This window comes from Panicum hallii, chromosome 1, assembly GCF_002211085.1.
Source record: "Panicum hallii strain FIL2 chromosome 1, PHallii_v3.1, whole genome shotgun sequence".
NCBI classification, from domain to species: Eukaryota; Viridiplantae; Streptophyta; class Magnoliopsida; order Poales; family Poaceae; genus Panicum; species Panicum hallii.
In genome coordinates this window covers 11,380,018-11,394,705 of record NC_038042.1, presented here as the reverse complement: position 1 = coordinate 11,394,705, position 14,688 = coordinate 11,380,018, and the positions used below count along the sequence as shown (strand labels likewise).

General features: G+C 44.4%; 2 protein-coding genes across 2 annotated transcripts; both read left to right on the top strand.

The window, feature by feature from the left end:
• Nucleotides 1-3,862: 3,862 nt before the first annotated feature.
• Nucleotides 3,863-5,302, top strand: LOC112895905. Its single transcript, XM_025963909.1, has 2 exons — nt 3,863-4,306; nt 4,505-5,302. The coding sequence occupies exons 1-2, from the start codon at nt 3,863-3,865 to the stop codon at nt 5,300-5,302; spliced, it is 1,242 nt and encodes a 413-aa protein (XP_025819694.1).
• A 1,709-nt stretch (nt 5,303-7,011) lies between these two features.
• On the top strand, nt 7,012-9,487 carry LOC112895895. Its single transcript, XM_025963897.1, has 3 exons — nt 7,012-7,780; nt 8,009-8,424; nt 9,008-9,487. Exons 1-3 carry the CDS (start codon nt 7,012-7,014, stop codon nt 9,485-9,487), a joined length of 1,665 nt encoding a protein of 554 aa, XP_025819682.1.
• The last annotated feature ends 5,201 nt before the right edge of the window (nt 9,488-14,688 follow it).

Genomic DNA, 14,688 nt, shown 5'->3' with positions numbered 1-14,688 from the left:
ATGTTCGACGAAATGCCGATACGCGCAGTGCTGGAGAACGCGAGGGTCCTGCTGTTGGATGAGGCGTCAAGGGTACAGAATGCCATCAGGCGGATGTTGCAACGACGTGCAGGGCAGCGGCACGCTGGGCGATGGCGTGCGGTGCGGCGGCTGCGGGCAGATTCGCACGGGAGCAGCGAGACCCCGCGTGAAGGACGTCGAAAACCGTTGAAGAGAAAGTAGCGGACGAGATCAGACGGCACTGCGAACGGTTTGTGGAAGATTTAAAGGTGGCCAGGTGCGAGCGGACCTCGATCCTCGCGGAGGCGAAGAAGCGTTTATGGCATGGCAAGTCGGAAGGAGAAATTGTGGAGCAAAGGCAGCAGTCAGGCGTGACGAGCTCGGAGGAGCCTCGATGCAACCAAACACGGCAGTCCTGCAGGGAGCTACGTGGGTGTGCTGGCCGTGTTTCAGTGGCACACGTGCGTGTGCAAAAGAAGGCTTAGCTCGTGAGCAGTTGGACCCTGGAGGTTCGCGGAGGAGTTGTCCTAGTGAACCAATCCGGCTCCATCGTCTCGTCCCAGGGGTCCACAACGTTCAGCAGTTTCTACCCTCGTGGATCGCTCAACCGCTATCACCACGAGTCACCACGAAGACTACTCCTTCGGCCATCTTCCACCCACGGCAACCCTTCCCGGCAAACTTCCTCATCACCCACGGAATCTCGTCACCGTCGAGTACTTTTCATCGCCAATCCTGTTCACCGTGGGAATTCACTTTCCGTCTGTTCTTCTCCACAACCAAGGTTTGCCCTGATCCACTGAATCTTCCTAATACCGGCGACTCCTTAGCCGGAATATCGTCGTCATCTTCCTGTTATCTATTTTCTCCGACCAAGGAATTAATTGCTTCGATTTAGAAAATTCTAGGGTGTTTTCTATAAGATTTCCAGAGTCTTCTTTATTTCAAATCCGTAAACTTCTACATTTTATAGATTTTCGAAAGAAGTTCATAAAAATACAAAACTAGTTTTGTTTGAATCCTTAGGTCAAAATCTACAAGTTTTATGTTGTGATCTTGAGTGAAAGTCTTTGATGTGTAGTCTAGGTCAAATGTTAGGGAATGAATGTTTTATTGTGCTTTATATTGTGTGCTTGTATTATAATTGAAAAGTAAACTATAGAATATATGTCTTAAATAGAGAGGTGTGATATCTAGTTAATCCTATCACCCTGGTGCTCATATCCTTACCGTCAAGACGTTATCCTTGTCTTGATTGCTGTTTCCGTAAAATTCTCTTTGTATAAAAATCTTTGTTAATTCATGTGCATCTGTTGCTTAGCTTATACATCTCTGCAGCTGCATTTCCACATCAGCTTTTGGTTCAGCCGCTAAGCATCCGTTTCCTTAAGTCTATGGTGTTTCTGTGTAACAGCTGTCCGTCGATGCTTCTACCATCGGCTGGTTAGCTGATACGGTTGTTACCTATCTAGTATCGGCTACTGCCGATACAATTCTTTTGTTCTGTCCTACATCCACTGCACAGAGTCGATGTATCGGAGAGACACACACGATCTTAAGGTTCTTGCTATCGGCCAATCCAAGCCGATTCTAATCGTTTTCCATATCGGTCAAATAGAGCCGATCAATCCTTAGTTTTCCCATCCTTATCCACACACTTTTATCAGCCGATTTATCGACTGAGATCGGCTATATATCTATCGATCACATACCCTCAACCACACTCCAATCGGCTGTACGTCACTCAATTGTTGTGCTGACGTAATCGAGCCGACACAACCACACCTAGTTACCTAGGATAACATTTAAGCACATCTCAGTTAAGACACAACTGCTTTAGGAATCATCCCTCTACTAAAGTAATCGATGCTTTCATCGATCAATTAGAAAACCGATGCACCTTTCCATCGACTAAACCTCTATTGTTTCCAATCGGCTCTATTGTAATCTTCAACGAGTAGCCGATTCTAGTTAGTGTTTCCTTAAAGCTCTATCTAAGTTTAGTTTTAGATCTTTTTGGTTGTTAGGTGAGTAGTATGTTAAATGAGTGTTGGATTGCAACTTTATTGTGAAGTAAGATAGTTTTATGTGCACACTTTGAATGTAATGTTGCATTGTATGTAGATACGACTACTTCTGCAGACGGTACCTACAAGATCTCCCAGGAGTCTGCAGAGGATGTTCCTGAAGACCAAGTGAATGTCACCAAGGGATTAACTGAAGCCCTGAACCAAAGTTCGGAAGATATTGACATCTCTAACTTCAGCCCCACCAGTAAAGGCAAGCCCCGGTGCATAACCCAGTATTTCAAATTACTACAATACGCAATCTTATACGTTATATATCTTGCATTACGTCTAGGAGTTGCAATGACACCCTAGTTGCATGATATCATAGGAATCCAATGTTTTGTACCCGAGTCCTTATCGCTTAGATGCTCTGCTAAATAGGACCGGTAAAAGTCGGTTGATTTCCTGTCACTCGCGCGATATAGGAATTGCTTGTTTACAATTCTGCAACCACTATAAGGATAATGGACAGGGTCATGTGCTGTACCATGACCTGGAGATTTACCCTGTCTGTTTCGTTAAAAAGTGGTTAAGGTCGAAATGTGTGGTAGTGGTGGCTAAGCGTTTGAAAGTACTAGCCACATACCGCGAAATATGGTAAGCGGTAAGCCTAGTACCCGAATGGCCCGGCAAATGGACGCGTTTCCACCACTCGACTTTTATTTTATGTTTACACGCACCGACGTGTGGGAGTACGTTCTGCATGGCAGATAGGAATACGGGTTTTGTAGTCGCGCTACAGACGTATGTCCTGCACAATTGGTGTGCGTACGGTCCTGCAGTCGCTTGTGGTGGCCCTGATCCATAACCCAGAATATGAGGGAAACGGTTGCTTCGGAACGCCCTGTTTGTATTCCAAGCGTGTGTGTTAGGTTTACCTTGCAAGGTTAAATTCGATTCAGAATCGTCCGTCTCTCACGAGGATTGAGACTACTTATCCCTTTTGCCACATCGAGTAACAGATGTAATTATTGATGGATTAATTATGATGGATGATAATATCTACCTTGCTTGTTTAGTGTAGGTGCTTACCTAGATGGCTAATCAAGCTAGAATCTGAAAGCTAAAACTTGGAAGTAGGTTATACTCTTTGTTGCTTTTCAGCTGAAAATAAACTCAGAACCTTTACAATGCCTCCATGAGTCTAGTTATGGGCTAAAGTATACCCAATCCCGGGTAAGCCTTGCTGAGTATTAGTATACTCAGTCTTGCTAGTTATATGCTTTTTCAGGTAAATTCTTTGAAGACCCTACTCTTCCCCTGCCTTGGCCCTGTGCTCTTCCAGATGGTTGGTCCGTGGAATGGGATCCGTCCCCGGCCAACATGAGGACACCGAGTGATGTCGTGCCCGGGCTTAGCATGACATCCATCTTGACGACGTATTGTAAATCATCGCGTATGTTTTTCCGCTGCCAAAAATCATAACTTTATTAGTTTGTAATATTTTCTCTAAGTTTGAATCTTCGTACTGCTTTAAGAAACTCTTGTATTGTAATTTCCTGTGATGTAAAATATGATGGTGACTGTATCTCTGGACTCACCTTCGTGTGAGGTAACCTTATTTGATCCTGTGTATCGGTGTTTTATCGGAACGTTACCCGACAGGCCAAGGGATTATACCGTTTGAAGCACGCTGGAGCCCTCAGGAATGGACTCGCGTACTTGAGCCGGTATAATTCAGGTTGGTTTTGCCACAACTGCCTCATATGGGTGGAGTAAATTGGGTGTTTCATGACCCGACCGTTGGAACAGTGCGGCATGTCAACGTACTATACGTTCATTCCATCGCCCAGATGTCAGTTAACCAATCGGCATCACAGCCAATTGCTACAAATGGGATGGTGCTTTACCAACAACCTCCTAACCAGATTGTTCAGCATACACAGCAGGCTGCATCAGCTAATCGGTCAATGAATTTAGCACCGCAACAAATGGTATCGGCATTACAGCCAACAATCCTAGTTCCTCCACAACAAATGCCGATCGCTAATCAACAGATTGATTGGTCCTCCAAAATAGCTGAGGTAATCAGAGAGCAATTTGGTTTAAGGCCAAAGCAGCAATCTGCTATGTACAGGACTCCATATCCACTTGCTTATGATCAGCTCCCGTTCCCTCACAAGTATAAGGCACCAGACTTCACTAAGTTCTCGGGGCAGGGAGATGTTTCCACAGTCAAGCATGTTAATAGGTTCATCTTGCAATGTGGAGAAGTAGTGAATCAAGATGCTTTGAAGGTCTGGTTATTTTCCATGTCTCTTTCAGGATCGGCCTTTACATGGTTTACCACGCTTCCAGCTAACTCCATTCTATATTGGGTCGATTTGGAGAAGCAGTTTCATCAGTTCTTTTACTCTGGTACCTGCGAGATGAAATTGACAGATTTGACCGGCCTCAGATAAAGGAATGATGAATCAGTATCTGCATTCATACAGAGGTTCAGGGACGTCAAGAATAAATGCTACAGCTTGGTGTTGTCTGATGAACAGTTGGCTGATGTGGCCTTTCAGGGGCTCTTGCCACATATTAAAGAGAAATATGCTTCACAGGAGTTTGATAGCATTAGCCAGATAGCGCATCGGATAACAGGAGAAGTTCGGCCTTATGAGCAGAAAAGAAGTAATTTCCAGAAAAAGGTCAATCTAGCCGAGTTGGCCGATAAGTCCGATTCTGATGAGGAAGAAAAAGCGAACACATCAGCAGAATGGGTCCATGGCAGCAAGAAATCGGTGTCATGTCCATTTGGGAAGAAGGAGCCCGAGAAGTTTGGCTTTGACGTCACAAAAGCCGACAGGATCTTCAATATGCTATTGTCAGAAGGGCTAATCAAGTTAAAGCCTTATCACAAGATCCCACTAGATGAAGAGTTGAAGAATATGAAATATTGCAAGTGGCACAACGCAACCTCTCATAACACCAATGAATGCAAAGGTTTCCGCCAGCAAATACAGTTGGCTCTTGAACAAGGGAGGCTCAAGTTTGAAGTCCCCAAGAAAGCGATGAAGATTGATCAACACCCGTTCGCTGTGAATATGGTGGAAATCAATGAAAAGAAAGGTATGGGCAAGACCAAGGTCTTGACGTCACAATCGGCCAAAGAATCTAGGAGTGTTGATCCTAGTGCACAGGTATTGGCCGATGAGGTTAAGGGAAAGAAACAGCAAGGAGAAGCTGAATGCTCCGCAATGCCACAGAAGAGAGTCACATCTCGGATGCTGTTGGATAAATTCTAGCTCGGCCGTGAGAAGCAGCAGAGCAAAGAAGAAGAGATGCACCGAAAAGAGAAGCATTGGAAGTGTCCTTTCTTCATACATTGCTGGGAAGAGGGTCTGACCTTGCCAACGGCCGATGATTGCCCTGAGTGCAACAATCTGTATCGTGGTGGCCGGTCATACAAGAAACCACGATTTGATGACGGCCCGCGTAGACCGATGGCAAGATAGGAACATACTCTGGTACATGATCGGATGCGAGGAAAAATTTCCATACATGATCGGCTGGGGGGCAGGACTATGCTTTGTGACCCTGCTGGAGGTCGAATTCATGTACACCATCGGCTAGAACGGATGGCCGATGACAGAGTACCTGATGATCAGCCGATGAGCCAGTAACGCGACGCACCAGTCAACCTCGATGGTGCCCAGCAGGGTTGACCATGTCTCAAAAGAGGCGTGTCCAGAGGTTGCGCAGCTGGAAATAATAGAAGAAGAAGACAAACGAACTCTCAGCAAAAAGGGGTTTAAGTCACATGCATGGCGCATTAAGCCCAAAGCCGATGATCAGCAGGATTCCAGCTCATCGGCTGCACCTATCAACATGGTTTTCATGATGCCGAGGGAGTTCATGGCTTCAGCCGATAGTGATGAAGAATCAGAATTGGAGGAGGCGTTGGCCCAGTTGGCTCTAGAGCCGGTACCGCCACGTTCGAGAAACCAGAAGACGGAAAACGCCGGCATCTTAAAGCTTTATTCATGAGAGGGTTTGTTGATGGCAAGCCAGTTACTAAGATGCTAGTGGATGGAGGCGCGGCAGTAAACATAATGCCGTACATAATGCTGCGCAAACATGGGAAGAGCAGCGACGATTTAACAAAGACGGACATGATGCTGAAGGACTTCGAAGGAGTAGTGTCCCCTACTCTGGGGGCATTATGCGTTGACTTGACAATCGGCAGTAAGACCCTTCCTACTACCTTCTTTGTTATCAATGGTAAGGGTTCATATAGTCTGCTTCTGGGATGGGATTGGATCCATGCCAATTGTTGCATCCCGTCTACCATGCATCAATGCCTCATACAATGGATTGGAGATATTGTTGAGGTGGTCTCAGCCGATTCATTGTTCAATATAGCGTTGGCTGAAGCCCACACATGGAGTTTTGAGACAGCCTACTATTTTTCTGGCAAAGCATGGGAAACAGATTTCTTGAAGATGGTCGATTATGAACAGACACCGATCCAAGCAGTCGGTTCTTTAGATGAGTATTAATGGATGAATTCCTTGAAGATGAAGGGAAGCTGGGGCACAGGTTTACGTCGGCCGATGTATTAGAAGAAATTGATATTTGAGATGGTGATAGACCAAGGCCGACATTTATCAGTGCTAGCCTGGATCCTGAGTATAAGTGTGAGTTGAAAAAATTGTTGAAAGAATATAAAGATTGTTTTGCTTGGTAGTATTATGAGATGCCTGGTTTAGATCGATCTATTGTTGAGCATCGTTTACCTATGAAACTAGGATATCGGCCATATCAGCAGGGTGCAAGACGGTGTAACCCTAAGATCCTGCCTGATATAAAGGCCGAAATCACACGTTTAATTGAGGCTAAGTTTATTCGGCAATGCAGATATGCCGAATGGATATCTAATGTAGTCCTGGTATATAAGAAAAATGGAAAGTTGCGTGTGTGTATTGATTTCAAGAATCTTAACAAGGCGAAGCCGATGGATGGATACCCAATGCCAGTAGCCGATTTGCTGGTGGACACTGCTGTAGGGCACAAGGTGATTAGTTTTATGGATGGTAATGCTGGGTATAACCAAATATTTATGGCAGAAGAGGATATTCATAAAACAACATTTAGGTGTCCTGGGCATGTCGGCTTGTATGAATGGATTGTGATGACTTTTGGGCTGAAGAATGCCGGTGCTACGTATCAGAGGGCCATGAATTATATTTTTCATGAACTCATCGGCAAGATTGTGGAGATCTATATTGATGATGTTGTAGTGAAATCAGTAGGATACCAAGAGCATCTGGTCGATTTACACAGAACTCTAGAGTGCACAAGGAAACATGGCTTGAAGATGAAGCCGAACAAGTGTGCTTTTGGGGTATCGGCTGGACAGTTCTTGGGTTTTATAGTTCATGAACGTGGGATTGAAATCAGTCAGAAGACAATTACAGCAATCAACAAGGTGGAGGCCCCAAAGACCAAGGTTGAGCTTCAATCGTTCATCGGCAAGATTAATTTCATCCGGAGGTTTATATCTAACCTGTCTGGAAAAATTCTACTGTTCAGTTCACTGTTGAAGTTGAAGGCCGATCAGGAGTTTGTATGGGGAGAAGAACAGCAGAAGGTGCTGGATGGGATCAAACATTACCTGACAAATCCTCCAGTGCTAGTTCTGCCTCAGAGGCACAAGCCGTTTAAGTTGTATTTATCGGCTGATGAACATGCCATCGGATCGGCCCTTATTCAAGAATTTGAAGGTAAAGAACGAGTAATATATTATGTAAGCAGAAGACTTATGGATGCCGAAACCAGGTATTCTCCCGTTGAAAGATTATGTCTTTGCTTGTATTTTTCTTGTACAAAGCTTAGGCATTATTTGTTATCGGCTGAGTGCATTATGGTGAGCAAAGATGATGTGATTAAGTATATGCTATCCTTGCCAATTTTGAATGGAAGGATTGGTAAATGGATTCTGGCTTTATCAGAATTTGACTTGAGACATGAATCGGCTAAGGCAGTTAAGGGACAGGTCATGGCTGATTTTGTTGTTCAGCATTGTGGTTCGGAGTCTGCTGTTGTAGATCTCGCTCCTTGGACTCTATTCTTTGATGGTTCTTCTTGTGGAGTTGGATCTGGCATCAGCGTTGTGCTAATATCGCCTCGGGGGGCAACTTTCAAGTTTTCGTTTCCGATCGAAGCTTCTGCCACCAATAATCAAGCTAAATATCGCGCTATTCTTAAGGGGATTCGGTTGCTCAAGGAGATTAAAGCCGATGTTGTAGAAATATTTGGGGATTCTATGCTGGTGGTTAATCAGTTAATTGGAGAGTATGAATGTAAGGACGACATTCTGAGGATTTATCATGAAGAATGCCTCCAGCTTTTGAGAGAGTTTAAAAAGGTAACTATTGAGCATGTTCCTAGGTTTTATAATAGTGATGCAAATCGGTTGGCACAGCATGCTTCTGGGTATCGGCTAATAGAGAGCGTGGTAGCTTTTGAGTTGATGGCTGATGATTGGAGAAAGGAGGTTACCGATTATCTTAGGGACCCTAGTAAAAAAGTGGATCGGAAGATAAGATTCCAAGCGACTAAATATGTGCTACTTGAAGGGGAATTGTATTATCAGACGGTTGATGGAGTATTGTTGAAATGCCTCAGTAAATAAGATTCTAAGCTATTGATGGGACAAATTCATGAAGGAGTTTGTGGATCTCATCAATCAGCTTTCAAAATGAAGTGGATGATTAGAAGGAATGGATATTATTGGCCGACAATGCTGGAGGATAGTTTTTTATATTACAAAGGTTGCCAAGAATGTCAGAAGTTTGGTAATGTGCAAAGAGCTCCAGCATCGGCTATGAATCCTATAATTAGACCATGGCCCGTTCAGGGGATGGGGAATCAACTTAATTGGCCAGATATATCCCGCATCCAGCAAGAATCATAAATTCATATTGATGGCGACTGATTATTTCACCAAGTGGGTTGAAGTAGTTCCTTTGAAGAAGGTGACATCTAAGGATATGGTGGAGTTTGTTAAGGAGCATATTATATATCGGTTCGGTGTTCCTCAAACCATTACTACCGATCAGGGAACTATGTTCATATCTGGTGAATTTGAGGATTTTGCCGCTAGCATGGGAATCAAATTGTTGAATTCTTGTCCATATTATGCCCACGCAAATGGCCAGGCAGAAGCATCTAATAAAGGAATTATCAAGTTGATCAAAAGAAAGATTGATGAGCAACCAAGACGATGGCATACGACACTCAGTGAGTCTCTATGGGCATATCGGATGGCTTGTCATGGTGCTACCAAGGTGTCCCCGTATCACTTGGTGTATGGACATGAGGCTGTCCTGCCTTGGGACTTCAAGATAGGCTCTAAGCGTGTGATGTTTCAAGATCAGCTGACAGCCGATGAATATTTGGCTCTGACGAAAGATGAGTTGGAAGATTAAGCGAGTCATTGGCTAAATGCTCTCATAAATGTTGAATTGAACAAGACTAGTAGCCAGGTGGTATGAAAAGAAGGTGAAAATCAAAAGTTTTGCCCAAGGAGAATTGGTTTGGAAGTTGGTACTGCCAGTAGGAACCAAGGACTCGAGATTCGGCAAATGGTTGCCAACTTGGGAAGGACCATACAGGATAAATTGGTGTGCTCCCGGTAGCTTACATTTTGGAGACACTGGAGGAAGAAGAATTTCCTAGAGAATTAAATGGCAAATACTTGAAGAAATATCACCCTTGCATATGGGTTGATGCCTAGGCTGATAAGTATGCTTATCGGACAGATTGATAGTTGATTTCTACATAGCCGATTGCAAATCGATTGGCTATATGGCTGATGCGATACGCGTCGCCCTTAGAGCAATAAAAGCACCAGCAAAAGAGTTTGGGAAAGTTCATGCTTGTATATTGCAAAATGTGGGCCACACCACAGACTGGGTGAGAGTAAGGGGTGTTCATGATACAGACATGTGAAACAGTGGGGCAAAAGTGTCCGCATCATGAGGCTGGAAGCATAGGTCTATTACAGTAATCCCAACGAGTTCGGATTATATTTGTGGCAGAACCAACCTGAATTACACCGGCTCAAGTGCACTGATCCTTTCTCGGAAGTCAGTAAAGGCTCGACTGCACTTCAAACGGTATAATCCCGTGGTCTGTCGGGTAAAGTCCCGATAAAACCACCTAACTCAGATCAAAACAAGGTACCTCGCACGAAGGCGAGTCCAAAGATACAAATGCCAACCATTTTTACATCACAGATATAATATTACATGGTATACATCCATAGTATAAAAACCTAACTAGTATGAATTTATACAAAACAATTTAGTTTTAAGTATCTGCAGCGGAAAGTAGAATGCGACACTACCAAACGTCGCGCAATGGATGTTGAGCAAAGCCCAAGCTCAACATCACTCGGAGGGACCTGTGTTGGCCGGGGACGGATCCCACTCCACAGACCAACCATCGGGAAGAGCATAGGGCCATGGCACGGGCAGAGTAGAGTCCTTAGGGGGATTACCTGGAACAAAAGTCACAATGCAAGGCTGAGTATGCTAATACTCAGCAAGGCTTACCCGTTTCATGGTATACTTAGCCATGTAGCTACACTTATGAAGGCTTATAATGGTTCTGGGTTTAATTTCAGCTGAAAAGCAACAAAGAGTAGATCCTTAATTTCCAATTTTAGCTTTCAGATTCTAGTTGATTATCCATTCTAGGTAAGCAACTATAACTATTCAAGCATGGTATAATCCTTTAAACAAACATCATTTTTGATAACCATAAGGTTTCTCTTGTTACTCTATGTGGAAAAGGGATCAAGCAGTCTCAATCTCCGCGAGAAACGGACGATTCTGAATCGAATTTCACAACCTTGCAAGGGCAAACCTAACTCACACTCTTTGAACATCCAATGATAGTTCCGAAGCAACCATTTGCCTTTCATTCTGACTCATGGATCAGTGCCACCACAAGCGACTGTAGGACCATACGCACATCCAATGTGCAGGACGTATGTCTGTAGCGCGACTACATGACCGTACTCCTGTCCGCCTGTGCGAAACATACTCCTACAATGTGCGTGACTGTAGGACGTACTCTCATCCACTGCGGAATGTATTCCCGCATATCGGTGCGTGTGCGAAAAACTAAATTACGAGTGGTGGGGGGTATGTCCACTCCTCGGGCCGATCGGTTACTAGGCTTACTGCTTACCATATTTCGCGGCATGTGGCTAGTACTTACAAATGCTTAAACACCGCTACCACACACTGCGACCTTATTAATTTTTCATCAACACAAACGGGGTTCTTACCAAGGTCAGGAATCATAATCACAACCCCGTCCGTCATCCTTATAGTGGTTGCAGGAATGTAAACATTGCAACTCATATAAAGCTCGCGAGTGACAGGAAATCACTCGACTTCTACCGGTCCTATTAGCTTAGCAGCTAGTCGGACTCTGGTTCTAGGATTCAATACATAGATTCCTAGGAATATGCAGCTAGGGTTTCAATACAATTCCTGGAAACTTAAATGCACAAGTAGATATATAGGTAGATAGATAAATTGCAGTGAAGTAAGATAGCGGTTTATGTTAGGGGCTTGCCTTCGTTGGTGGGGCTGGGGTCAGAGATGTCAAAATCTTCCGAACTTTGGTTCGGGGCTTCAGTTAATTCCTCGATGACGTTTACTTGATTTTCCGAAATACCCTACTCAGGTTCTGGAATCAACTCGTAGGTTCCGTCAGCGAGTGCAGTCGAATCTACATGATATGCAATGATTTGATTTAGATGGTTCTTGAGTTAAGAGTTTTACTTCATGATAAAGTTGCAATCCAACAATTTGATGAACACAATGTCACAAAATAAGAAATTTGCATTCAAACCTATTAATTGTATCTCAATTCAATTATCTTAACCAATGGGATTAATTGAATGAAATTAACAAGATGGATTTTTATTCTAAAACCTATAAAAGTTATGGTCTTGAATTTTTGTGGGTAAACTTGTTTCTAACAAAGGTGTTTACTATGAATTTTTCATAATTTTCTAAAAACAAACACTAAAACATTTGAATTTAGTTCAAATGTTAAGTTTAAATACAAACCTTAGGTAAAACAGTGCCATAAATTCTTGAAATATTCATTATGAACTACTTAAATATAGAACATTACATGATAAAAAGATCTAGGCATGAAAACCTTAATATCATGTTTAAATGAACTTTAACCAATTCAAGCTTGATTTGTATAAATTCAATTTAGTTCAAGTTAGAGTGCATAAATTAAGGTGAAATTTTGTTTACACAATCTTACATATATCTTAAACATGCTGCATACCAAAAATCACATGAAAGTAAGATAAAATGCACAAGTTACACACAAGATACCCCTTTTCTTAATCATTAGAATAACCCAAAAAGTATTTGGTTTGAAACTGAACTATAATAACAATAGTTGTAGAATTTTGTTCAAGGATTTTAGCAAAACTGGTTTGGCATTTTTTTGAATTTTCTACAAATTTCTACAAATTTCTAAAGATCACTGATTTTGAAATGAGGGGAGGGACTGGAATCTTGCAGCCAGGCCCTCAGAAAGAATTGAATCAAAGCAATTGGATCCTTGCTCATTGGGACAGATAGGCTGAGATGTGCCGGCCAAATTCCAGCGACGGCGGTCATCGGCGGCAAGGGGAAACCGACCAGGAATGTTCAGGGGACTAAGGCGGTCCTAGCTTGGGGTGATGTGCAGGTCGGGGTTGGCCGGAGGGGGTAGAACGGCAGTGAACCGAGGCGGCGGCGATGGAGCTCAACCACGGTGACAATGTTCCGGCGTGATGGCTCATCGGCGGCGGGTCAGAGGTGGGGAAAGCTTCAGGGAAACAAGACGGTTCGGTTAAGCACCTTGGCGAGGGTCGGGATGGTCAGGAAGGTAGATCTCCACGGGAGACCGAGGCGGTGGTGGAGAGGTCAGTGGCGACGGTGATGTTTCGGTGATCGACGGTGGCAAAGGTCCTGCGCATGAGCATCAGTGAGCCATGAGGGATGCATTGCCACATACGATCAAAGCTAACCGCTACAGGAAGGAGGTGATTGACGGCGACCGTAACGACGGCAGAATAGAAGCTCACCAGCGATAGTTAGGGCAGCTAAACTGGAGCTCAAGGAAGTCAATTGAAGGGTGGGTGAGCTTCACAAGATCAAGACGAAGCTATTGTGGGGGCTGTTGGGGTGTGAGAACGAGCGGGGCAAGCTGATGACAGTGAGGTGGTCGGCGGCAGAGGGTGGGCACGGCGGTGATCCAGTGGTGAAGCAGTTGAGCAAAGCGAATGACGGCCGTGCGAGCGGGTATAAGTAGTCAAAGTGAGTTTCTGGGCATGCTGTGGAACTTAGGAAGAGGCGCGGCGAGCAATAGCTGCTGCTGGCGGTCGGCGGCGCATCGTGGCGGCCTGGCGGCGCTCGGGCAGAGGCGAGGCGGCATGGCACGCGCGGGGAAGAGCCAGAGGGGAGGAGCTAGAGCGGTGGCCGGCCTAGAGGTGATGTAGGGGAGCTACTGGAGTAGACAATGGCACCGGCAGAGCGGCAGCGATGGCAAGCAGCGGTGGCCTGTGGCGGCAGAGAGAGAAGGCAGCTCGGGCGGACGGTAGGGCATCGTGGCGTGCTCGGGGAGGGCCAGCAGAGAGAAGCTAGGGCGGCGGGCGAGCTCGGGGGCGACGCGTGGAGCGGCGCTAGAACAGTAGCTGGCCTTGGGCGGCGTGGCAACAACAGCGGCGGCGGCGCTGTCGCGCGGCAGAGGAGGCAGAGGAGGAAGAAGAAAGGGGAGGGGGTGCCAGGGACTATTGTGAGATTTCAAAAATTCTAGGGACCTCACTATAAACCTAAATTTCCCACTGTTCTAAAGCTTAAATGGGAAAATGGTCAAAATAAAAGTTGTAGAACTTTTCAAACCCTACAACTTCTATTTAGGGTTCAACTTCAAAAACTCAAGGAATGGAGCTTTATTTTAAAACTTTGGAATCAACTTAGACTTTTCAAAGTTTTTGTCCTAAGTTAGATAAATTGCATGTACTTTTGGACTTAATTGCAAGTTTAGGTAATGTAATGATGACAAACATTTTTACACTTTGACCCCTAGTGAAACTTAAGAGTTACCTTTGTAATTTAAACATTTTACACAAAAGGACTCATATTTTTGAAATAATTACACACAAGTCCTTATTTTCACATATACACTCAAATTTCACACATTTTAACATATACATTTTACATCCTTTCCTAATATTTTACAATTTTGACACCTAGGGTGTCACAATATTTATCGCACGCAGGCGAATATCATCGGCTTCTTGGATCGCTCTGTTGTTATCGTCAGCTGAGCCAGGAATCGGTTGAATGCTCTTGTGAAGTTGGTAGGCTTGACGAGCTTGTTCCTACTTCTTACTCTTAAGCTTCTCGACGGCTGGTTGAATTTGGGATAGATCACAGTCTGCAACGTCGATTTCCTGGTTGACCTATTGAAGTTCCTGAAGGAGGCGATCGCGCTTGGCTTCTAACTCGCCCTTGGTTCTCTGAAGATCGGCTTGATGGCGGGTCAGCGAATCGATTTCCTGACAAGTTGATTCCACATGACCTTTAAGTCCATCCCTTTG